At 33.8% G+C, this 25,433-nt stretch overlaps 5 protein-coding genes across 5 annotated transcripts; 2 read left to right on the top strand and 3 right to left on the bottom strand.

Annotated features, from left to right (window-relative positions):
- Window positions 1-482: 482 nt before the first annotated feature.
- Window positions 483-841, bottom strand: K441DRAFT_712068 (uncharacterized protein; the record flags this gene model as incomplete). Its single annotated transcript, XM_067653912.1, has 1 exon — window positions 483-841. A coding segment is annotated over one exon (167 nt), but the record flags the coding sequence as incomplete, so codon positions are not given.
- Window positions 842-1,780: 939 nt separating this feature from the next.
- Window positions 1,781-1,972, top strand: K441DRAFT_549886 (uncharacterized protein; the record flags this gene model as incomplete). Its single annotated transcript, XM_067643034.1, has 1 exon — window positions 1,781-1,972. A coding segment is annotated over one exon (192 nt), but the record flags the coding sequence as incomplete, so codon positions are not given.
- Window positions 1,973-15,971: 13,999 nt separating this feature from the next.
- On the bottom strand, window positions 15,972-16,145 carry K441DRAFT_549336 (uncharacterized protein; the record flags this gene model as incomplete). The annotated part of the gene is made up of 1 exon (XM_067643000.1): window positions 15,972-16,145. A coding segment is annotated over one exon (174 nt), but the record flags the coding sequence as incomplete, so codon positions are not given.
- A 651-nt stretch (window positions 16,146-16,796) lies between these two features.
- K441DRAFT_549754 (uncharacterized protein) lies at window positions 16,797-17,043 on the bottom strand (the record flags this gene model as incomplete). Its single annotated transcript, XM_067643025.1, has 2 exons — window positions 16,797-16,820; window positions 16,870-17,043. Coding segments are annotated over 2 exons (198 nt in total), but the record flags the coding sequence as incomplete, so codon positions are not given.
- A 2,652-nt stretch (window positions 17,044-19,695) lies between these two features.
- Window positions 19,696-19,872, top strand: K441DRAFT_549199 (uncharacterized protein; the record flags this gene model as incomplete). The annotated part of the gene is made up of 1 exon (XM_067642994.1): window positions 19,696-19,872. A coding segment is annotated over one exon (177 nt), but the record flags the coding sequence as incomplete, so codon positions are not given.
- Between the last annotated feature and the right edge of the window lie 5,561 nt (window positions 19,873-25,433).

Below are 25,433 nucleotides of genomic sequence, written 5' to 3'. Positions count from 1 at the left end.
TCTACTTCTACTAGAAGTAAAGAAAAAGCAGCTACAAGAAAGAAAGCTAGTCCTAATTACAGACTAAAAGGACCAACCTCTAGATACCTTCTCTATACGAAACAAAGTCAATTACTATTTGCATCAAAACTGCAAGTAGAAAAACCTGTTTTAGCATCTATAGCTAGAACTAAGGGAAAACCAAAATATCCTCCTTACACTAACGGAAGAGTATAATGCGGATTTCCTAGTTAAATACAAGGAAATCTGGCATAACTACTTTACCTTTTAAAGAGAACAAAAACTAGAACCATGGGTTTCAATTATAGCCCATGGGGTTCTACCTACCTTTCCTAGGAGAAGGAGGCTCTAAGCTTCTAAAAGAAGAATTGAGACCTTTAATCCTTATAAGGTTACAAGGACTGCCTAGATGGATCTTATCTAGTGTAAAAAGACACGATCTACAGACCCAGATTTGCTGATTTTTTACTATAGAGAACGAAGAAAAAAGACAAGAAATCCTTAAGCAAAAAGAGATATCAATTGCAGGTACAGCTACTAAGGTAGTAAAATACCTCGAAGTCTCTCCTACTACGCAGTGTACGAGCTGCCAAAAATTTGGCCATATAGGAGACAGGTGCTTCTACTAGGGCCTGCAGATACTGTGAAGCTGCATTTTTATCTAAAGACCATTCCTATTCTACCTGTATAATAACAGGCAGGCCTTGCCAGCATACCACCCCTCTTTGCATTAATTGTAAAGAAAAACACTTTGCTAATAGTAAAGACTGCGAGACTCTTAAAGCTGCTAAACTAGTACGCGAAGAAGATTCTATGGAAGAATAAATCAGATAGGATTCTAGAAGGGGTAACTCCCTACTAGGCTCTTAAAAATGATATTAGAGAGCAAAAGACAGAAAATAAATTGGCAAAAGGACAGGGACAGGGGTTAGGATTTCTTATAGTTTTTCTTACCATTTCTCATTCCCTAGTAGTTGTAGTATTTTAGTATTTTACTAGGAAACTATAAACTCCTAAATTTAGGAGTTTATAAACTACTAGGATATAGCTACTAGTATATAATTAAGCTGCCTAGAAAGGATTTATGTATATAGAACTATAGCGCCATAGCCCAAGGCTGCATGCGCAGTATTTGTACGTAGTATAATACAATGGATAAAAAAAAAAAAAAAAAAAAAAAAAAAGAATTTATAGCTAGCTGGCATTATATTAATACCGTAATACCTATAAATATAACCCTCTCTATTACAAATGTATATTCCGTCTATATTTCTCTATTTTCTCCTTATTAGAGTTCTAATCTTATTTAGTTTATTAAAGGCCCGCTAGCTAATAAACTAAAAATGCCTAAGAAAAAAAGGCTAAGAAGGTTTACAACTAAGAACCACTTTATTTATTTAGGAAGGCAGCTATAAATAGTAGATTAGGTTACGTATAAACGACTAGTAATAAGAGTAAATAATTAGGTAGACCTTATAGCTATTATTTATTCTTCCACATAAGTTAGCGAGTATATTAAGTCTAGCTATTAAGCGGGTTCTAGCTAGGGTTTGTACTATAAGGTAAAGAAACCCCCCCTCTCCTCCCTAATATGTATATATATATAGCGTAGTAGGCAAATAAATTAACTTAGTTATAATATAGGATGTAACTTTTGTAGTATTTCACAATAAGCACGGAAATGTAGAGTTTGCTATTTAAATCGTTTAAGATGCTAAGAATATAACCACAATACTAGATAAGAGGTGAGCGCTAGGTTGCTTAGTTTATTAAGTTAAGCGGCGGTTCTAATTCTTATATTAGTAGGCTAGAACACTCTCTATACGAGGGCATAGTAGTAATACCTCTTATTTACAGCCCTATGCTCCTAATATTGGCTATGCTTATCGTAGCAAAGGCGTTTAGGGACTATAATATTATTAAAGAGCTCCTTAACATAGTACCACCGAAGGGGGAGATGCTTTATTTATAATGGAAAGAAAGTGTACTTAATATACCTTTCTTTAAGAGCATGTCCGTAAGATAGAAAATCAAAAAAGTAAACGTATTTAGCTTCCGCCTTAGAGCGCTAGGCATCCGCATAGGATACCCTCGGCCGCCTATGATTTACGACTTTAGGGCGGAGGGCTTATACTAAATTGGTATATATACAGTCGTTCCTTCTATCTTTAGGCTACTTACTAATTAATTTCTAGTAAAGATAAGCTGTATTTAGCCGCTTAAAGAATAAAGCATACTAGGTAGAGAGATTTAAATATGTTTAATAATTACTATATACCTAATAATAGTGGCATAGATGGCTAGGCGAGCTACTTCGGCACTAAGCTACGTAGTATTATTAATGACCTCTTCCGCGGTTTATCTCTCCCTTATAACCTAAAACTATAGCAATCTCTCCTAGCGGAGAAGTAGTATAAATTTAAGAATAGCTTGAAATATATTAATATAGAGGAGGAGATTGCCGCTCTAAAAGGGAAGAAGGACGCAAACTCTATAACCCGCTAAAAGGAGCTTTATATATAGAAACGTAAGCTAACTGCTAAAGAACTCTATAAGTGGTAGAAGGTGCAGCCGTATAGACTAGATGTTGGCGATAAGGATAATACCTTACTATACTATTACCGGACTATATTTAACCGAACTTAATTTCTTATACCTAAATAGGACCGCCTTATATTTATACTTTTTGAGGTCGCTACCTTATAGAGCCCTATAGGTCTTAACGCTCTCCGCGATATAGTTACGCTATATTAAAAGGATGCTGAAGTAAAGTTTCGACCGGGCTTAGAGCTAGAGAAGTGCTATTGCTCTAACTTAGCAGGCCAGCGGAAGACAGCTTAATCTCCGCTTAACGATACGGAGACGAAGACGACTTATAATTAGAGGTATATATACAACTGCTATAAAAAGAGTTGTAATGGCTTTTTTAAGCTATACTTCTAATGTAACTAGTGGATTTTCGGGGAGGTATAATGGAGCAGCCACTGCTAAGCGCAACTAGATAACCGTAAGACACTTCTTATTTAATGCGACCCTCTTATATACAATAGGGTGCTCGCCACTGCCGGCTACTGTCCTTTTTACCTTAGTGGTACTGCGCCAGCTACGGTGCGGATGTATTAATTTCTGAAATAGGCTATATAGAAAGAGCATATTTATAGGTATATAGAAACCCTAAATAAAAGTAAATCGCTAAATTGCCCTTACCTAGGTTTATAATGCAGGGCGATATTTAATTTAGTTAGGAAGCTAAAATTCCATCTCTAGGATATTTATTGCCTTGACTTTATTAAGGAACCAAAATTACTAAAAAGATTGAAAGAAGACTACGAGGTGGAAATGTAGCCGGCTGAAGTTAAGAGGCAGAGGTCCGGCTATAAGAAGGAATTAAGTATAGGTGATAAAGCTCTAGCTAAAGTAGGATACGGTTTTATTAATAAGACAATAGAAAGTATTAGCTAATACCTATCTAATAGATCTATAATACCCTTAAGCCGTTTAATATTAGATTTTGGCAGTTATATAAGTAGTAGCTAGACTAAGAACGGAAGCTTTTCTAGTACTAACACCCCGCCGCCATCTATGTGCAGTAGGATACTTAAAATAATTAACCCTAGACTTCTCCCTTAAGTAGCTACCCAGAGTAGTATAATGTCTAAGTATAATGTAATTAATATAGTAGACCTTATAAACCCTAATAAAGACAGAACGCTTGCTCTAAATTGAAAAGATTTTAATATAACTTTAACTTCGTGTACGTATTAATAACTAACGGCTAAGATTATCGCGTCTAACTAGGGTATAGATTGTCTTATATACGTAAGAGATATAGAGGACTATTTGGCTGTTAAAGCCTTATTTTGCGGCGTAAAACTAGAGGACTTGACCAATACTACTCTAAGCTTAAAATGCATGGAGATTGGGAAGTAAGAGTATAGCGCTCTAGACGCTTTAGTCGTTCTTAATAGCGCTAATCTACTTAGCCCCGGGTATATTAATTCCAGTATAACCCCTTATAGTGTGTACTTAGGATATACCTCTACTTCTAATCCACGGATTAATAGCCTACTATTACTAGCTAAATACACTAAGGGCAATATTGGAGAATTAACCTCTATATAAGCTATTCGAGATATTGGCCTACTTACCCCTATAGACGTGGAGGATAACTAGTTTACTATTAAACGGCTAGTTAAAAAGCGCCTCCGCCGAGTTGGTAGACGTAGGAAAGTCCAGTATCTAGTTAAGTAGAAAGGGTATCCTAACAGCGAAAACACTTAGGAAGATAAGACAGATATATATAATAATCTAATTAAGGCCTTTAAAGCCCAGAAGCGCCTTAGCGTCTTAAAATGACCGTGGCCGGGGTCTAAGAGATTATCGTTTAATTACTACTCTTACTCCCTACTGGGTTTAAGGTCGAGCCTATAACTCCATAATTAGACGGACACATTAGGCACTATTTTCTATTATGATTTTTTCCCCTTTTCCTTTAACTTTTAACTTTGTTAAGGATACTGTCTAAACAAGGTTATCTATAACTAATTGGGTTAGTTATATAAGCTAAGCAAGCTTAGGAAATCTATTAAATTCCACCTATAGAATAGGAGAATTAATAAGCATTAATTAAATCAGTTACTACCCCTATACTATTGCAATAGCAATATATATTACCGGAAGTAATACTAATAGATACTTTAAGAATGCCTTTAATAGTTATAGTTATAGTTTACTAATAGAGATTTACGCCTCTAATTATGTCCCCACTATATAGACTAGAGTTCTTGAATTCTAAGTAATAAGAATTAATGCAGTAATATGGACCTACGCTAATTTTAGTATTACTACTACTTGCCTCTTAAAAATGTTACGCTATCGTCTTTCCTATAGTGTATCTTAGTTATGCTATAAATAGAAGGTTCCTAGAAAAGGTACCCTATTTAAAATAGGTATCCTAGGACTAGTTCTAGGGCCCTAAATTGCATCCTATTAGAACCTATATTGTTTTTATACCAAGCTAAGCAGCCTTATATTACTTGGTTTAAATAAATAAATAAATCTTTTATTCGTTTTTTCGCGGATTATAGAGGTATAAACTAAAATGGCTCTAATACGATCGAGCAATATTAAACGCGGAAAGTGGAGGAATAAGTACTAAGAGCAATTATTAAAACACATAGGTAAGACTGAGTAAGCTCTATTTAATTATAACTAACGCTTCTATAGGGAGTAAGTTGGGAATTGTAATAGAGCTGTTATAAGTCCGTCTTATTCCTGGCCCAGACGATCCTTATATTTAGAGAGTGCTGCTAGAAAAGGAGGAACTATTCTTAAGAATTTTTTTAAAAAATATAAGCGATTATTCCATTGGTGCTTATAAGGAATTATATAAAGGAGTTGGCATAACGTTTAAGGCCGTATAGGTTATAGCTACCGTAAAGATAAACTCTGCAAAAGCGCAAGGCGTTATAATATTAGTAAATATATATAAGATATCTTAAATTGTTAGGTTTCCTAACTTCTTATAGACGCTAAACTACCTAGAGGTTAGCTTTAGTGCAAAAATTAACGAGCTATAAACGGAAAATGCTAGGTTAGCTTAAGAGTTAAGTAAATTAAGAGACGAGATATCTATAGAGATAGAGCTTAGGTAGTAGGCAGAGGAAGAAGTAAGTTAGCTTAGGAATACTAACTAGTAACTTTAATAGGAGGCTTAAGACAGCGTAATAAAGTATATTTAAGGGCTTAATTTAATCGGGCTCCTATTAGAGGAGTTAAAGACCTAAGCGCCTCTAGGAGGTTATAAGGTCTTTCGTTAAGTTAAATCCCCAATCTAAGCTAGTAATTTAGATAAAAAATTTAAGTATATAAAATTCGCTATAAGAACAAGAGACATCTAAAAGGTTATAAAAGTGAGTAAGCGAGCGAGCAAGTATATAAAGTGGGAATGAAAGAGTATAGAAAAAAAAGCGTTCTTTTCTCTGTCCTAGTTACACTAAGCATAGGAACTGCTTTAAAAATATAACGAGTGATTAGGCGTCAGGCTTTACGCTCTAACTTAAAAAAGAGATATATCCTTAACTTTAGACTAGTAAGTAGTTATAATTTACAAAGATTTTTAGCTATTAACGCTTTACTTAAGTAAGTACTTCCTAGGGCTTAACAACCTAAGCAAAACTCTCTCCTCAGAACTGCCGTCATCGTGTGGTAACGCTAATGACTCGCTACCTAAATCGATATCATTATGTAGACGTATAGTAATGTTTAAGAATACGCCGTCTGCGTCATTCCTGCTATTAAGCATTAAGTATTACGGTGGAGGTTCTTAGGTTAAGGCACTTAATTCCATTAGTTGTTGTTTATAGGCCTAATTAAAAACCCAATAAGAAAAACAATAGATATGGGTTTTTAAACGGTTCTGGAATATAAGTTAAGACCTAGTAAAGGCTATAGCCTATAGTAGGCGTTTAATAATAATGAAAATGCATATACTAATAATTAGAGATATTATTAGTTAATAAGGAGATGAGATAGTATAATATATATATATTTCTAGCATAGATTTTATAAAATTATCTAATAATATTAATTTATAAAAAAATAGAAAGGGCCTAATTCTAGGCCCCCGTTACATCGCTATAGGTTAGCTATTTTTATATCGCTTAGGACCATTTTTAGGACTTGAAGTTCTTATATAAGTATTATTATATAGAAACTGGCCTATTCTTATTTTAACACAACTAGTTTTAAAGCATTCTCTTAAAGTTTATTATCCTCTTACTATAGCAAAGGGAAGAACGTGGCTAAAGCGAAGTATCTTAGTTACCTTTATACTTGCCGCTATCTATTATATAGGTCTAGCGCTATAGGTACTATATAAGGAAAGCAATATAAAGGCGGGTATTACAACCTTAAGCATAAGACACTACTCTCTATCTGGATTTATACGAGTGGCTTTAACTAATAGGTTCTTAAATTTAGTTTAATTTTACTATTAAACCTTTAGATAATTCCTTTATTATACCACGCGCCCTTCCAGAGCGAGATATCCTTTAATCTTTTTAGACTAAAGTTGTAAGTGTTGCCAATAGCATTGCGACGGCTATCTTTAGTGCTATTAGCTAAGTATAAAGCGCCGCAAACGCCGCGGCTATAGCCATTCCTAAAGCTATTAAGGAATTAATTCCTAAAAATTGCTTACTAGGTACGAAACAATTCTGTGTTAGATTTACTTATAATATAATATATAATGACTTGCTATTAACTCTCTCTAATATAGTACTAGAAGAGGTTAAAAGCTTTTTTAGAGACTAATTTAATGACCTTTAATCTCTAGAAGGGATTTTAACGAAAGTCACTTCTGTATATATTTAGGACTGCTTAATTATAGGGCTAGTTTTAATGCTTATCTTAGCCACTATATTATTCTATTTAATATTCGGCCGCTTATTTTATATCGCGGCCATTCTTCTAAGGCTTAGCGTTCGATCGAGGGTAGTAATTTATTTAGTATTAGGTATGGTATATTATATCCCTCTCTTTATACCTACTATTGTTTTGTATATTTTTTAGTTAAAGATTAAGGAACTGTTATCTGAGATTAAGATAGAGAAAGGTAAGGTAAGTAGATTATGTTTAGGAGCTCTCTGCTATACTATTATAATAACACTACTAACTGCTCTTATACCGGCTGTTATTTAAGAATATATTGTAAGAACGAAGGATAGGCAATAGAGGCGGAAATTAGGGGTGCTAAAGGTCGTATTTAGAGATTGTGATAGCTATTTATAAAAAAAACTTTAATTAAGAACTGGGAGTACAACCGGCGTTAACAAGTGAAAGCGTTAATTCGTTCCTTAATACAATATCTAGCCGCCAACGCTTCTACTAGCAATTTAAGTTAAGCCCTATAGCCTAAAAGATTAAAGTATACTTTACTGTCCTCCTACGGAGTAGTATAGGTAACTTACACCTAGGCTAGACAATAATTGGTTACCTAAAGTGAAATTTAGCCGGAAGGAAAGTAGAACTAGCCCCTAATTTACTTAAGCAAACAAACCCTAGCTTTGTAGGTTATCTTAAGATTATAGGACTAGCTAATTAAGATTAATTTATTAGTAGTAATACTGCTCCTTATATTACGAAATTTCTCCCACTCTATCGGCATTTGCAATTGCCGTTATCTTATATATAGTAGCTAATGCGGCTAAGCGTCCTGATTGGGTTACTCTATGGGCATTAATAGGCTACGTAAGCTGGACGAGACCGCGGAACTAATATAATTAAAGATGTTTCCCTGTTGCTATTTACGTTAAGGGGACTATATTTAGCCCCCTTAGTATCTCTAAGATGCTTCTCCATTTTAAGATATATTTTATAGCTATGCTTAGAATTAGTTGTCCTTCCTATTATTTAATCCCTATATCCTATCTATAAATAGATACTTAAATAATAATTAAGCGAGTATAAAAGGATGTCCGTTTTTAACTTATTAGTAATTATATAAAATCCCCCCCCCCCTAAAAAAAAAAACACGTAAAACTAAGATTTACTACCTTCTATCCTATAACGTATTTACAATCCTAGCAATATATCCCTTACAAACTTTTAGCTCCGCTCTCCTTTTCGGCGTTACCTCTTAACTTATCTCCTTATCCCCTATTACCCTAACCCTTACACGGCGTTAAGATACTAACTTAGCTGGCCTCTACCTCCTAGGCCTAGACCGCGATTGCATCGATTTTAGCTTTAAGGGTAATATATTTAGCGCCACGTGCCTATCGGTTAATGGCTTAGATGCGTTTTCAAGCATGAATTTAGATTATTGCATTATAAATGCTATAGGGAATATGGGGTATTTGTTTAAGTAAGTCCTCCAATCCACTACTTAAGAGGGGACACTTAAGGGGAAGTAAGAGAAGAAGTAAAGTAGAAGTACGTGCTAATATAGGGCAGCGGCGGTGCCTTTAGCTCCTGTTCAGACTATACCTTAAAAAGTAATATATTGGAATTAACTTGCAATTATATAACGGGTGCTCACAATATATTTTGAATATCTACTATTAATCTTAGTAAGTAGAAGTGTAAAATGTCTATATGCTCCATAAAACTAACGGAGAAGATAGATAGCATAACGGAAGAGGACGGATATGGCGTATTTATACGTGATAACGGAAGGCTCGCTTGCCGAGCTCCTAGTACTGCTTGAATTTAAGATTACGAGTATATTATAGATATAAAGGCATAGTGTATATAGTCTAGGCGAAGGACTTCTAATAAGTTAAAGATTTTACTTGCTGTTTTAATTGCCTCCTCCTCCTAAGCATTATTTGAGACAATATCCTACCTCGTGACCGTGGTTTATTAATTATATTAATTAACATAATATATATTTCGCGAAATAAAATCTGCTGTTCTCTTCTAAGGCTAATAGAAAGAGGTAACTTAATGAGGATCTAAGTCGCGTATATATGTTTGCAACTGGGGTACAATCTAGAGTAGGATTAGTAGCGTTGTTACCTTCCTTAATTACAACATTATAGAGCGTAGGTAAAGGCGGATATAACAGCCAGAGGTAGTTGTTTTAAATTCATCGCCTTTAAAAGAATGCTTTCGCAACATTCTTAGCTAATTACTTAGATTATCGTTGTTATCTACATAGCTATAGGTATTAAAGCTATAAGCTTAGCTTACTAAATAATATAAGTAAATTACACAGTAATAATTATATAGGACGTGCGGGGTTGTTTCGCTCTAGCTAGGATTAGTAATTACTTTAATCGGAAGTACCAACTAGGGTGGCAACCTTATATAAATTTGCGCCCGATAGCAGACCTAAGGCTAATAATAACTTCTTAGTATCGTAGTGAGGCTCTAAGACTAAGATAACATCGTTTATAAGTTTTATAGAGTGGTAAGAGCTTAACGGTGGCGCTATAGGGAAGGAACTCTATTATACTAAAGAGGAGGCTCTCTATAAATTAGGTGAGAAGGCGATAATATAAATATAATTTTTAGGTAAGAGAGGCTCGAAATATTAAAGAGTAGCTATAGCACACTATTTATATAGGATTCTAGAGAAGCTTAACGTATACGCAGATTTATAGTCGCTTAAAGTTAAAGTACCCCTTATATTTTCTGGCATAGGTGGTTTTCCCCCACCTATAGAGGGACGTTAAGATTTAGGAGATTAGTACTAACTATCTATAAGAGGGCAAATAAGATTATAGGACTAGCTGATTAAGATCAATTTACTAGCAGTGATGCTGCTCCTTATATTACGGAATTTCTCCCGCTTAAGGGAGTCTGTTATTAGGTGTTTAGGGCTTTTTAGGCATAACTACCGTATTTATAAGCAGAATTGGGTGGCCTGTCTTGGGTATAAAGGAGTGTTAAATAGACAATTAAGGATCAGGACTCTGTCTATTAAAAAGGGCTTTAGAAGCTCCTATATATATTAAGTAGGTCTAGGCAATTAATTTAAATAGGTAATAGAAATAGGTAATAAGACATTTAATAAGACATTTGGTTATAAGTTAAGAGATAACTAAGACAAAGTACGTAAATACGATCTGGGTCGACAGATAGTAATATAATAGTGGTAAGGAAATCCGATTTAGTTCGACAAGGGGGGGAGAAGAATTTAGTTTAACTACTACCTAATGTTTAGAGATCTAGTATAGGAATAATTCCAATAGTCGCCAGAACTAAGGACTATAATTAGGTTCTATACGGACCTGAAACTAGTCTACTTATTAGTTAATATAGTGTTTAAACCTATAGAGCCTATTTCTAGGTCCCCTATTTTTAGCTATTAGGGGTAAAGGTAGCGTGGCTAGATATAAATATATCGTTTTTTTTAATTAGTCTCTTTAAGTTCTAGCCCTGTTTTAGAGTTTATATATAAAATATTCCTAGCCTTTTAAAAGAAAGCAATTTAAATATATAAAACTATGTTCTAAAGTTTAGAGTAGGTTAAGCCCTATAATACAGAAGTGTATTCTAAATAAAAAGTAGGTATAATATTCTTATAAGAGGACAAGAAGCTTCTAAATACTTATCTTCTAAACCTCTAAAAGGCGGGGGAGTTGCGAGTATAGTAATCGCCGGTACTGTATTTATTATTATACTACTTACTCTCTATATATATTTGCGTTGTCAAAAGCGCGCTATACGCGATAGAAGCCTTAAAGTTAGTCCTAGTATAGTTTTGCAGCAAGCCTAGTAACGGACAGCTTATTTATAAATATTATTAGTTAGTGGTGAAATACTAATCCTATATATATTCTTACCTGCTATAAATATACAGTTGTCCCTAATTTAAGAAAAAAAGTTATTAAGCCCTAAATGTATATATATACCTCTGTTAAACTAAATTGGATTTCCTTACCACCACCTTACTACTATCTTTAAGACTAAAACCCTATATCTTACTACCCCACTACTTATAATCGTATATCTTATCGAATGTCTTATTAAATATCTTATTACCTATTTCCATTACTAATTACCAACTCTTAACGAAGACGAGCTACTGTATAGTAAGCCGCCTGGCTAAACTGTCCCGTCTATTAACAACCTATAAGGCCTGGTTTATTTAATCGTTGCCTTATAATCACCAACTCTACTAAACTAAGTTACGCTCTTTTTAAAGTCACTAGAATTTTTAATAAGCCTTTAGACTTTTATTATATACTAACTAAGACACTTTAAAATAATAAAAATATTTTATAACAAATTATACAATAAGTTTCCTTAATGGTGGCATAAGAAAGTGCTATTAACTTTAACGTAATGATTAAACGAACTAAGCCTTGCTATTTATACTCTTTACAAAACCGTAGCGGATAAGTAAGAAGAAAGTTTTATATTCATCACACCTATATAGCAAGAATCTTACTACTTTACCTATTCTATAGTTTAAATGTCAAAATATTAGAAAAATAAAAAAACCTAAACTTTATATAATGATATAATAAGACCTTTCTACTTTCTTCTAGGAAGGTAATATAATAACTAGCCCTGCCATTGTTGTAAGAGTTAGATTATTAACATTACCAAGCTACTACACTATTACTACAGCGAAAGCTACTTTGTTTATTTCTTATGGTATATAAGCGGTCCCCCTCCTACGGGCGGTAATATTTAGAGGTGTATATACTAGTATATTAAGCTAATTAACCTATCTAATAAAAAGTTGCTTGTATTCTTCAGCAACAAATGGCATTTGCATTGGATTCTATATAAACTCCCTCTCTAATAGTCTATTAGTGCTGTTACTAAATACTCCGCTAGTTAATTATATAATAGTTAGTCTCGGTAAAATAAGTAATAAGACTTTAACTAAGCAAGATCTAGGAACAATAAATAAAAGAGCGAGATTATACGCCTATATATCGCTAATCCCGGTGTTAAATAGAGCCGGATTAGGTACTTCGTCCTAAATAAGACAAAAGAATATATCGTGGCGGGATTTAATAGTAAGTATTAATAATACCGATCTCAAAAGCAGAGGATTAGTAACTGTAAGTCATTTAGTAAGTCTAATAGTAGCTCCGATACTTACTAAGGTTATAAAATAGGTAAGTTTAAAGAACCCCTTAGTTAAATTCATTAGGAAGGAGTAATTATAAGGAGAAATTAATGGTGCGTTATAGGCCTTAAGCAAGTTTATAAGGCTTTTAAGGTGGACCTCTTCTTGCTATAGGGGTATTAGGTAATATTTCTAGACTTTAAAGTAGTAGTATACTTATAGCAGCAATCTTACTAACAACACTAATAGCATTATTAGGATATTCATTTGTCCCCCACTTTATAATTTCCGTTAAGCTAGTATTAAAAAAGGACGCCTCTAAATTTTCAAGGAAGTGCGCTAATTGAAATTCTTTAATCGCACCCGTAGATATTACGGTTGGTACTCTACTATTCGGCGGACCACTACCTGCTATAGCTGTAGTATTAGAATAAAGGGGCGCCGCGGTAGCAAAGCTCCCTAGAGCGATGTAAGACATATAAAGGAGAGCATTAATATCCGTAAAAGGGTATATAGTTGCGGTTGAAATAACTATAGAGTGTAACTTGCAACTCTAAAACCTACTAGATTTATAGGATATATAGTAAAAGATCCCTTTACTATTTCTAATTTCTATTTTAACCCTTAAATTTTAAATTATAGGGGTCTACTTTAGGGCACCCCGAGGAGTTATTTATAGTAGGGTCCCCATTTTAGGACCCTTAAGCTGTCTTTAGCAGCTTAGTAAAGTATATCGCCTTAATATAATAGTTATTAATAGGGGTAATACCTTATATTAAATTGTGTCTAATAGACACTTCGTCACCTATCGCTTTATTATACTAACTATTCTATTATTTTACCTATTCCAAAGATTGGGTTTCGTTTATCCGTTAGTTACTAATATTGCGTAATTATAAGCACGTTATTAGCTAACTTGGAAACTGCCGTATATACGATTTGCAAGCCACTAGCCCGTCCGCCTATTTATAGCAAGTCTATTTACCTTACTAGCAGCATTAATATAGGTTCTGCTACCAACTGGTAAGCCAAGGTGACGTCGTCCCTCTTGTATCTTTCTATTACTTTTTTTAACCTGCGCCATAATAACTAGTACAAAGATTAGATATAGGAAATTTCTAATTTATAGTTCCGCGAGTATATTAAGTAGGAGCTTAATTATTTAAACCGCGCTAACGTTATTATAATGTTCTTTAATAAGAATAGCATATCGCCAATTAGCCTTCTTAAGCTTGGTCTATATGCTCTTAGTTATAAGATAGTTGTTTGCTGCCCTAAAGGTTACTAAAGACGCGGCAATGTGTAGATTATTTATAACAGGTTCGGTATCCAGCTCGTAGAGAATTTAGAAGAGTGTATTAAAGAGACTAGAAAGATATTAGAGATCTAACTAAATATATTACCGGAGATATCCTTAGTTTTATAATAATTAGAATGGAAATAATAAGATAGATTAGATTTATTTATTAGCTTAATATATTTAGTTTAGGGCTATTAGAAAGGCATAAAGCAACAACAATTCTGATAACAATAGTAGTAGCAACAGTGGCATCTTCTCAACCCCTTCGTTTTCATTTAGGAATTTTACTTAATAATATTAATTTCTATACTACACCCCCTAATTTTAAGAAACTTTGACTATACGGTTAAAGTTATCTAATTGGTCAGATTCCTGCCAAGAGGTTTACCCTATAAGTCTTATCACGTAATATCGTTGCGGGCTTATCTTCTAATAAGAGAGCTCTTAGTTAAAGCAAGCTATAAATAAGAATTTTTAAAGGCAAAGGAGACCTTAAATATATCTAGGATTATAGGAGGATAGATTAAATTTCCTCTAATAAGCAAACGATATAATAACTAAAGAGCGTACCATTTAAGCTAATAAATTTCCTCCTTAATTCTGCAGAATTCTCCATCCTTAGGCTAAGTATGCCCTTTTCCTCTTAGATGCCGTAATCTTGTTTCTAGCCTTTACAACCCATTTATCTCCGTAATTTTATAATTATAGATAAATTGCTAATAAGGAAATTTCAACCTCTTAACGGTACCTATAATAAGAAGAAAGAAAGCGAGGTCTAATATTAACTCTAAATACTAATTAGACGCAGCCTCTTATAAGCGGCTCTTATAATTACGCCGGCTAGTATTCTAGTTTAAGGAGCCTTACTTTTTTATCCAAGTAGCTATATATAAGGTCCTATAGACGATCTCATAGCTTATCGCTTCCCGATACTATAAACGGTTAGCAGCTTAAGAGTAGCATAAGGTAGGAAATCTTACCTATAACTAGCATTTCTCCTTGCTTCTCTACCTCGTCTTATACCCTTTTAATATATTTTCCTACCCTCTCTTCTTAGAGAATTATCTTTAGGTTTATAGAGCCTTTATATACTATAGTATGTTTACTAAATAGTACCCTATCCATTCTTCCTAATCTAATGTAGATTAAAATGCTGAGGATCTATTTTAAGTTAGCGTAAGCTATAATAATATTATTTAAGCTACTAACATAACTATTATCTAGGGTGTCATTAGTTAGAGCATTATTAAGTAAAGACTGCACTGCGATTCTAATATCTATATATTATAAGTTTCGAATTTATAAACTGTAATTTAGGGCTTACTAATAGTCTCTAATTGCTACACTAAATGGACTTGCCGGGTGCGAGTCTTGTAAGTATTATACCTATATATTAGCTGAGTAAGGTAAGGCAACTACGCGGCTATACTGAAACCGCTTAATATTATAAGAACAGTTTTGTAATCGCCTACTAGTGCGCTAATCCTATATAGCCCGCTAAATAGAGCTAGATAGGGCGGTCCGCTATAATAGGTCTTGCTATAATATAGTAATCTCTAGGTTAAGCCTTTATAAGGCTCTATAAACAGATTTAAAGAATTCTATTCCCCTTCCGACTAGGACGTTATAGTAAAAGGATAAGTTTATAGAAAGGACTAAAAACTTACTACTAGAATCTATAGACCTATATACTGCCCTGCTTTAATTCTTAACGGTTAAGATAAACTTAGACGTATTTTAATAATATTATTAATATAACTAATATAAGCTTAAGAACAGCCGGAGCCTATAGCCCTATTTTGGTAAATAAGGAATCCGGACTATAGAAGAAGGATTAAAAGGAATATTATTATAAAGATATAGATATATAGCCGAGGAGGGAACGGCTTTAATATTAAGTGCCGCTAAATAAAATAGGCAGAAAGGATTGCTAATACTTAGTATACGCGGATAAATATTTCGTATAATGGCCTATAGAGAAAAGGATAAGAGAGTAGGAGAAGAAAGTATAGTGACGATCCCCCCTATGCAGTGTTAGATATAGTTAGTAAGGCATTAGTCCTATAGAAAGGGGGAAGAGGGGATAAGGCTTATAATAACTCCCTATATATTCTCCGCTATATATAAAGGGAAAGAGTTTTAGCTAGCTATTACTATAAGAATGTAAAAGAGTAGAAGGATGAATAATATTATCCTAACTAAGCGATAAACTCGTTGGTATATATTTAGAGAAACCCTAAGTATATCTATAAGAAAGTTAAGATAAGGACTAGCGAAAAGTGGGATTATATTAATTAATGAGAGATTTGCAGCTTATAAACCGGCAATTTAGATATTTTAAACTTTAAAGCTAATATAGAACGCATTTACTATAATATAAAATAACTATAAAAGGATATTGGCCTAACTCTATGGACCTAAATATCAATAGTGGCGGATTAGCTGCGGATAGGTAAGATATTAAGATACTAGAAGAGAAGTGGTTTTTAAAAATAACTGTATATAGGGACGGAAGTAAATAAGGATAAGAAAAGTAAAGATACCACCTATGGCTATAGCATACACTTAGGTAATTTCTATAATAATACGGACTATTATTTAAGGGCGGAAGAAAAGGAATTAGTGAAGTATAGTAAAAATTAGCGGAAAACTCGTTAATTTAAGGGATGTCTAAAGATCTATTAAAGGCAAAAATAAAAAGGGACCAGAATTAAGAACCTAGTAAAAGGTCTAGAACTAGGAACCTAATAATAGACCTAGTAATAGAATTCTAGTCACTAGCTAGAATTGAGTGAAAACATTACTACTTTATTAGCTATTAATATAGGTAATTTAGTAAAATTTCTAAGCATGCTTATAAGATAGAAAACGTTTAAGAAGAGCTACCTATTCTGGTAGATACTTATAACCTATACGCGCCCTAATAGTAGCGAAAGATACTAATCCCATAAGCACTTCTTTTTACTAAGGAAGTTGTAATAACGGATGCTAGAGAATATTAGTAGATAATAGTATGAGAAATGAAGCTCTAACGTACCTCTATTAACTCGATAACTAAAGTAATAGAGGTTATTTTAGAGAGGAATCTAGTAGCGTTAGAGTCGGGCGGCCAATGACGTAGGTTATCTACGCTAATAGCTCGCTCCTCTTTAACGTATCCCTGTATTAGTTTTATAATAATATTACTTAGCGCTCTAATACCTCTAGGTTTAGCGTTTTATAATAGGCGGGTATGGCAATATTCTTAATACGCTGTAATATTTTGTTAGTAAAGGCGGTTTTAAAACTAAGCTAATTACTAACTAATTTTTATATCTCCATATAGATAAATAAGTATATTTAAATAACTTAGCGAACTATGCTCTAATCCTTTCGTTACGAGGTACGTAAGCCCGTTAAGTATCTACTATAGTTAATACCCTGCTTAGTTATTGCGCTATTAGGTTTTTACCTATCTAAATATTACAGCTAAGTAAATTTTATTAAGGAGAGGATTGCCAGTGACGTAGTATAGAGAGTAGGCTATAAACTCAAAAATAATATAGGAAGTTTTATTAAATCTAAAAACCTCAAAAGTAGAGACAAAGTTGGTGTATTATATCTGTTAAAACTTATAGAGCTTTTCTTTAACATTAGGTCCTAAAAAACTCCGCACTATAATAAGATTTAATAGGGGATCTTTCCACTTACTTCTTACTGTGGCAATATTAGACGGGAGATCTCTCCTCTTAGCTACTATAACCTAATCTTTAATACCAAGTTATAGCTAATAGGTCTTCTTATAGACCCTCTATAGAGATCTATGTTTTGTTCTCACGTATTTATATACCCTAACCTTAGATTTAATAGCTTTAGGGAGTCTAAAATGCTATAGGCCAGTTTTAGGATCTATATTATCCCTATCTAGGGAGTAGAGTCTTTTCCTAGCTAAAGCATTATAATTATAAGGGGTATTACCTTTTATAAGTTAATTAAGGAAGCTAGTCTAAGAACGTGTTATAAGTCCTCCTAGTGTTTCCAAATTGATCTATATATGGCGTTTTTCGGGCGTAGAGATTATCCTAAGCGGTATATAATAATAGGAAAGTCTATTTTCCGATATTATTATTAGCTAGAGAATAGATGCGAAGGACAGATTTATACCTCTTATAATTTACTAAAGAAAAAGAGCGATAAATATAATAGGGGTCTGGAATTAGACCCCTAGGTTTTTATTTAAGGTATAAAAGGAACTTATAGCGGGTAATAGATTTAGAATAGTAAGTACTATAGATAAGAGGCTATAAGTGGCCTATTCTCCTAGGCGGATTATATATTCCTCCTAAAGAGTTATCTTAAGATATAACGGCACGATTCCTCCAATAGGAGCGAAGACTCGCGATAGAGAGGAGTATTAGTTAAAGAGACGCGGCTAGCATTAAGATTAAGTTGCCGCACTTTCCGTTTAAAGGTTCGAGGGAGCTAGTAATAACAATATTAAGAGACTTAAGAAGTTCGGGAGGAGAATAATTGCCATTAATTATTCCTATTGATCTATTAAGAGGTAGCTATTAGATCTATATAATGGCTAACCTTACCTAGAGCTAGATTTTCCAGCCGATTTCCGTTTAAAATAGAAGATATTAAGTTATAGCAGCCGCAGAAGTCCTTCCTCCGGAAGAGCTTAACTATAAAAGAGAGTGCTAAAGCAGCTCTAGATACTATAAGGTAAAGGTTTTATCTATAGGCGTTTTAAATTACTAATTATATTTTATACAAAACCTCTACTATTTTAATTATATTAGATTATAGATTTTATATTACACTTACGTTTTGTATTTAGAGGCGCTTTATAAACTTCTTCTTAAGGCTATATTAACAAAAGTACCGCGTTTAAATCTATAGTAATAAGATATATTAGGCGTGGTAGAAAGAAGGCAAAATAGGTAAGACTTAAACTAGTTATAACTTTCTATAGACTATTATTCGGATATGACCGCTTATCAGACTAGTTATTCTTATCATTTTAGGCTAATTAGGTATCCGATAATTCTCTAGATATAGCTATTTAAGACATAGCTGTTCTCTAGACGTAGTATAGCTGGATATAGTGTCCTATTTAGCGCTGCCAAGAGCACCGGTCGTTTTAGGCCAATTAGGCATCCGATAATTCTCCAAATATAACTGTTCTTAAGACATAGCTGTTTTTAAGACGTGGCTATTCTTAAGACGTGGCTATTCTCTAGACGTAGTGTAGCTAGACGTAGTGTCCTATTTAGCACTGCCAAGAGGACTATCATTTTGGGCCAATTGGGCATCCGATAATTCTCCAGACGTGGCTATTCTTAAGACGTGGCTATTCTCCAGCTGTTCTCAAGACGTGGTGTCCTATTTGGCGCTGCCAAGAGAACCGGTCATTTTGGGCCAATTAGACATCCGATCTCTAGACGTAGCTATTCTTTAAATATAGCTATTCTTAAGACATAGTGTCCTATTTAGCGCTGCCAAGAGGACCGGTTATTTTGGGCCAATTAGGTATCCGATAATTCTCCAGACGTAGCTGTTCTCTAGACGTAGCTGTTCTCTAGATATAGCTGTTCTCCAGACGTAGTTCTCCTATTTGGCGCTACCAAGAGGACCGTCATTTTAGGCCAATTAGGCATCCAATAATTCTCTAGATATAGCTGTTCTCCAAACGTGACCAGGATCCCCTAACTACGGTTAGCTAAAAATAGAGGGTCCCGGAATTAGGTTTTAAGGATAATATTTAAAGCGTAGCTAAAAACTTATACTAGTTATAATAAATAACCTATTCTCCTATAGCAAATATTATCGAATAGGCTATATAGATATGCAGGGGGTATAATTTCTTAAGTATAAATAAAGATTTGTAGTGGAGAGGAGGATTAAGTATAGAGGTACTGCTAGTGTTAATCTTAAAGTGCTGCATTTTATATGCGAAAAGGATAAGGTAAATATAGCGAGACTTAAGAATTTCTTTCGGAAGAATGGTTGCGATCGCCTAAATATTCAAAATTATCTTCCTACCGTTATTAATTAAGAGCAGCTTAACGCTACTATTTAACTTTTAGAAACTTCCGCCAAGGCGCTAATAGGTTATTTATATAATAATTATACGGAGCTAAGCTTTCCTCCTAATTTCCATTTAGAGTATCTCTACAGCCTATACCGGGTTTAAGTAGCTACTAAGTTCCTTCCTCTAGAAGATAAGCGCTGGATTATAGATCTGTATCTTATAGGTAGGAAATTCCCGTTTTATATATATAGCAGGCTCTAACTCTAATTATATTTAAACATTAACTATAAACTAAAGACGACTATAATTAAAGAGTACTCTTATAAGAAGAAGCCTAACGATAGTAAAATCTACTATAAAATTCGCCAGTACTAATTATTAGGGAATGCGTACTTTAAGGAATAATAGTGGGCTCGTTTAGCCGCTATATCTAACCGGAAAAAGCAGAATCTAAAGCGTATATTAAATCGCCCAGAATATAGAGTGGTATTTAACTTATAACTAGATGTTCCTAAGCTTAGAGGAGGTATAAAACTAGGCACTGTATATATATAGCTTAATATAGGATATAATAAGGTAAGGATTTATATCTAGGCGCTATAAGTTACTAACAACATTTAAATAGCTAATTCTCTATTATCTTAATTACATTAGGTATATCTAGTCTAAGATCTTTAGTAGTAATAGACGGGCAATATAAAAGGTAGATAGAGCTACTATAATAGCACTAGAGCTTACTATTTTTAGAGCGTGCAGTATGGATACCAGAGCTTTATATAGCCAGTTACGGCGCGGCCAGATCTTTAGTAATTTTAATAAGTAAGATCGTGAAGTTATATAGAGTAAAGTGCTCTCTATCTCCACCAACCGTTTAATCCCTTCTTTCCTTAGTTTTTTTAAGGATCTTAATTACCTATAAGGCCTGGCTAACTGCGTAAAACAACTAATACCGCTATTAGGTAAGGACTCCTTATCCTATACCCTATAGTAAATATTCTCTAATATAAACTAGCGGACTAATTAATATATAATCCAAGAGTCCAAATCTAGGTTTATATTTAGGCTAGGAAGTTAAGCAAATTAAGTAGACCTTAGACATAGATAGATATAGATAAGTACTATATATAATTACCTTAAAATCCCGGCGCAGCGTAAAAAGGCAAGGAATAATTTATTAGCGAAGCTAACTAATAATCTAAGCGAGACTACCCTATATAAGTTTGCCACTCTTACCTACTAATTAGGATTTGAGTCCGACTAAATCTATAGTCTAATTTAGCGGTCTACTAACAGGGAGATCGCCCGTATAGCTCTACGGGAAGCTAGAAAACTAGGCCGCTAGTAATATAATCCTATTACCTTTAAGGGCTTTATAGAGCGAATAGTAGATTTCTTTTTTACCGTTTAAGAGGTAATAGAAGAGGAAATAAGAGCTATAGTTAATATTAATTATTCTAATAGGTCACTAAAGAGATATAGGATTCTGAAAATTCACAATTATAAATAAGATAAGCTTTTACTATTTCTAGATAAGCTATATACTAATAGGGTATAATCTAATAAGATAACATCATTCTTCGTCTAAAGATCTATATACCTCGCCTTTTTTAGAAAGCTAAACCGTACTAATATTAACGGTGGTATAACTTATAGGCAAGCACAGATCCCTAAATAGGTAATACTTAAGTAAAAGAGGCTTAAGCGGAAGAGGCAGCAGTAGGCTAAACAAGAGACGCTTAACTAGGAAAGGCTTAAACACAAAAGGCTTAAATAAGAGAGGTAGGAGAGGCTTAAGCAGGAGAGGCTTAAGCAAGAGAGGCTTAAACAAAAGAGGCTTAAACAAGAGAGGCTTAAATGGAAGAGGCTTAAACGGGAGAGGCTCGAATAAGAGAGGCTTAAACGGGAGAGGCTTAAACAAGAGAGGCTTAAACGGGAAAGGCTTAAACAAGAGAGGCTTAAACGGGAGAGGCTTAAACGGGAGAGGCTTAAGCGGGAGAGGCTTAAGCGGGAGAGACTTAAGCGAGAGAGGTTAGAACGGGAGAGGCTTAAACAAGAGAGGATAGAGCGGAAGAGGCTTAAACAGGAGAGGCTTAAGCAGGAGAGGCTTAAACAAGAGAGGCTTAAACAGGAAAGGCTTAAACAGGAAAGGCTTAAACAGGAAAGGCTTAAACAGGAAAGGCTTAAATAGAAAAGGCTTAAGCAGGAAAGGCTTAAGTAAGAGAGGCTTAAGTAGGAGAGGCTTAAGCAGGAGAGGCTTAAGCAGGAGAGACTTAAGTAGGAGAGGCTAGAACAGGAGAGGCTGGAATAGGAGAGGCTGGAGCAGGAGAGGCCTAAAGAGAAAAGGCAGCGGCAGGCTAAGCAAGAGAGGCTTACGTTTAAGCAAGAAAGATAGATATAGGAGATACGAGTAAGGAATAAAGAAAAGACCGTAAGGGAAGAGTAGAAGAGGCTAGCAAGAGGATAGAAGTCTCTATTAATAGCAGAGTAGAACTAAAGACAAATTACTTAGATTAACCTAGATAAATTTATGGAACTAGTAGGCTAAGAACTAGTAGAAGAAGATTAGGCATTAAAGACTATACCCTAAAACAACTATTAAACACGGTAAGACTAAATAGAAGTTAGTAAAAACACCTATATTACACGGGATAATATAGATTCTATAGTAATAGATGCCGCTAACTTAACTTCTACTCCTAACTAGAGGATAAAGACCCAGAAAATTTAAATAGACTTTAAGATTATAGAACGCGGTACTTAGAGTTTAGTATATAGCCTCCTAGTTAATCCCTCTAAGCTATTAGAGATAAGGTAAGTGGCGGTAAAGTATATAAGAAAGAGAGAAAGGATAAAGATATATAACATGAATAAACATATACTAAGCCCTTAAACATATTTTAAGGACATTATTACTAATAGGATAAATACTATACTTTTAATTCCAGAATTAGAGAGGGATACTATTGACCTTTCCCTTATATCGGGATGACTTATAATTCACACTAAGCCCATTTCTTTAGCATGCTTAGTTTATCTTAGCGGTAGCTATAACCGGTTTAAAATATATATAGACTTTTTACCCTTTAAGATATTATATTTTAGTGGAAGATAAGAATCTAATAGACCTTTCTTTATTAGAGGGGAGGTTTTTATCTTATAATAAGGACGGACGAGGTTTATACCAGTAATATTAATAGTAAGGTTACTCTTTAGATTAGTTTAGTTTAACTAAAATCTTAAAAGTAACCGGTTCGTCGGTTTAATTAACTTAATTTAGATCGGTTATTAGGCATTTTAATAAACCGGTTATCTAATAAAACTAAATAGCTCTAGCTATAATATAAACACAAGCCTCTATATAAGCCCCTATTAAGCCTTACCCTAAGAAAATAAGCACTAAAACCTAAATAAGGCTAGCCTCTGCTAAGGCTAAAAAAACACGCTAAAATACGTAAATAAATACTTTTAAGACGTGTTATCTAGTTAATCTGGTTTAACCAGTTCTATAACCGGTTTAAGCCTTAAAATTATATTTTAGATTAGTTTTAGCCTCATTTTTGCAACCTAACCTAACCGTTAATATTACTGATTTATGCCTAGAAGTGTTAGCGACTTAGTTAATTAAGGTATAGTATAGTAAGAAGGACGCATATAAGCCTATATAATTAAATTGTCTATAAACAAGGATCTAAAACTAGAGAAAGAAAAGGAGAAGAAGAGCAGCGCTAGCTAAAGTAGGGTTCTTTTATATAGTCCTCTGGTCACGTAACTACAAAGTTCTACTAAGTTTTACCAACTAAGTTCTGCCGTTTTCTGCTAGTGCTTTAATACGTAACTATATAGTTTTACTAAGTTTTACTAGGTTCTGCTAGTGCTATAATAAGAAGAAGCTTTCAACGCCGTAGTAAACAATATTAGGTATACTATTAGCCCACTTATCTAGAGTATAGACCCTTTATTTTCCCAATTAAGTACTAAATATAATATATTTTAGGGGTAAATATCTAGATAATAAACATTGAATATAGCTATGCGATTAGAGATTAAACATAGTAGTTATTGTTAATTAGTAGTCCGTATACTAATAAGTAAGTAAAGAATAAGGACTCTGTCTATTTAAACTATAAAGAAAAGAAACTATTTATATATAAGGTAGGTATCGGAAATAGATAAGGGGAGGGGGGTATATAACTAAAACGGGGGTAGTAGTATAACCGGAATAGGAATAAGGGTAGGGTAATAGGCTAAATCTAACCTAGATTGATAGTAAGACTATTAATCGGATATCCGTGCACCTATTATTAGAAAAGAATAAGGACTTTATCTATTAAATGTAGTTCTAAGACCTCTATATATATATAAGAAAGGTATAAGAAATAAGAAAGATAAGGGGGGTAGAGGGTGGCAATGAAAACAAGGGGTAGGTAACTAAGTCAATAATTAAGTTAATGGGTAGGTAGCTAAGTCGGGGCAGTAAGGACCTAATTCAGGTCGACAAAGACACATATACTATAAGACCTTAAGGACACAACTATTCTCCCACTATTTAGCCTCTTAAGTAGTTTATAGATTCCAAATTTCTATATACTTATTCGCGCCTTTATATAGGGTGTAGATAATTTGCTATTTCCCTTATCCATAATAAATACAAATTTAACAGTATAGCAAAACTTAAGGGAGAGCTATTTTCGTTACAGCCTATACTCACACTAACTATGCTAAGATCGACGCGGGTGGTGCGTATAATGCTTAAGTGTTTAGTATATAACCCTTTTACAGTAGGATATTACTTACACTCTACTAGCACGAAATCCCGGGGAAATGCTCCTAATTAAGTATTAGGTTTAGATAGTACTATAAGACTAGGACAGCACACTAAAGCTCCTAAGACATAGTTCCAGAGTTAAGGAGTTATTAAATTGTTATACACTAATATGTTTACTTACGTACTAGTAAAGGTAGTAAAGTAAGGAGAACTATATCTTACTCTTCCTACTCCTTCCCTAAATTCTAAAACATTATGCTCTTTCTAAGTATCTAGAGTCTATATAGGTTCTAAAAGGCGATATTTATAACCTTTTAAGCGCAGAAGCATAGATAGGGTGTTATTAAATCTATAATATAACGTAAGTACCTACGGTATAAATATATATAAATCCTTACCTACTATAGGCCTCCCTATAGCTAGCAAAGCACTAAATCTAACCTCGCTAATAAATCTATTAATCCCTAGGCCTTATAATATTGTGTTAGCTTCTGCTAGGAGTTTCTATATAACTATAAAGTCCTAAAATACAGAACTAAGGAAAATATCTAAATCGTTACAGTGTTTCCTAGCTATATCTCCCTTATTCCTTCCTAATCCGTCCTAAGCACCGATATCTAGAGTATAAGTGTGTTTAATTATATTAGACCATATTTCTCCTATGCTTATTATACTCCCAGGAGAATATATTAGCTCTTTAAAATGTCTATTAGCTATAGTAGTAATTTATAGTCAAATGTGAGAAATTAATAGTAGCTATTATGGGGAAAGCTTAAACCTTATTAATAAGTAAAAGGGGGTAAATAAGGATAGTTAATAA

The sequence above is a fragment of the Cenococcum geophilum genome (assembly GCF_001692895.1).
Source record: "Cenococcum geophilum 1.58 unplaced genomic scaffold K441scaffold_11, whole genome shotgun sequence".
In the NCBI taxonomy this organism is placed as follows: Eukaryota; Fungi; Ascomycota; class Dothideomycetes; order Gloniales; family Gloniaceae; genus Cenococcum; species Cenococcum geophilum.
This window is presented reverse-complemented; position numbering and strand designations above follow the sequence as displayed.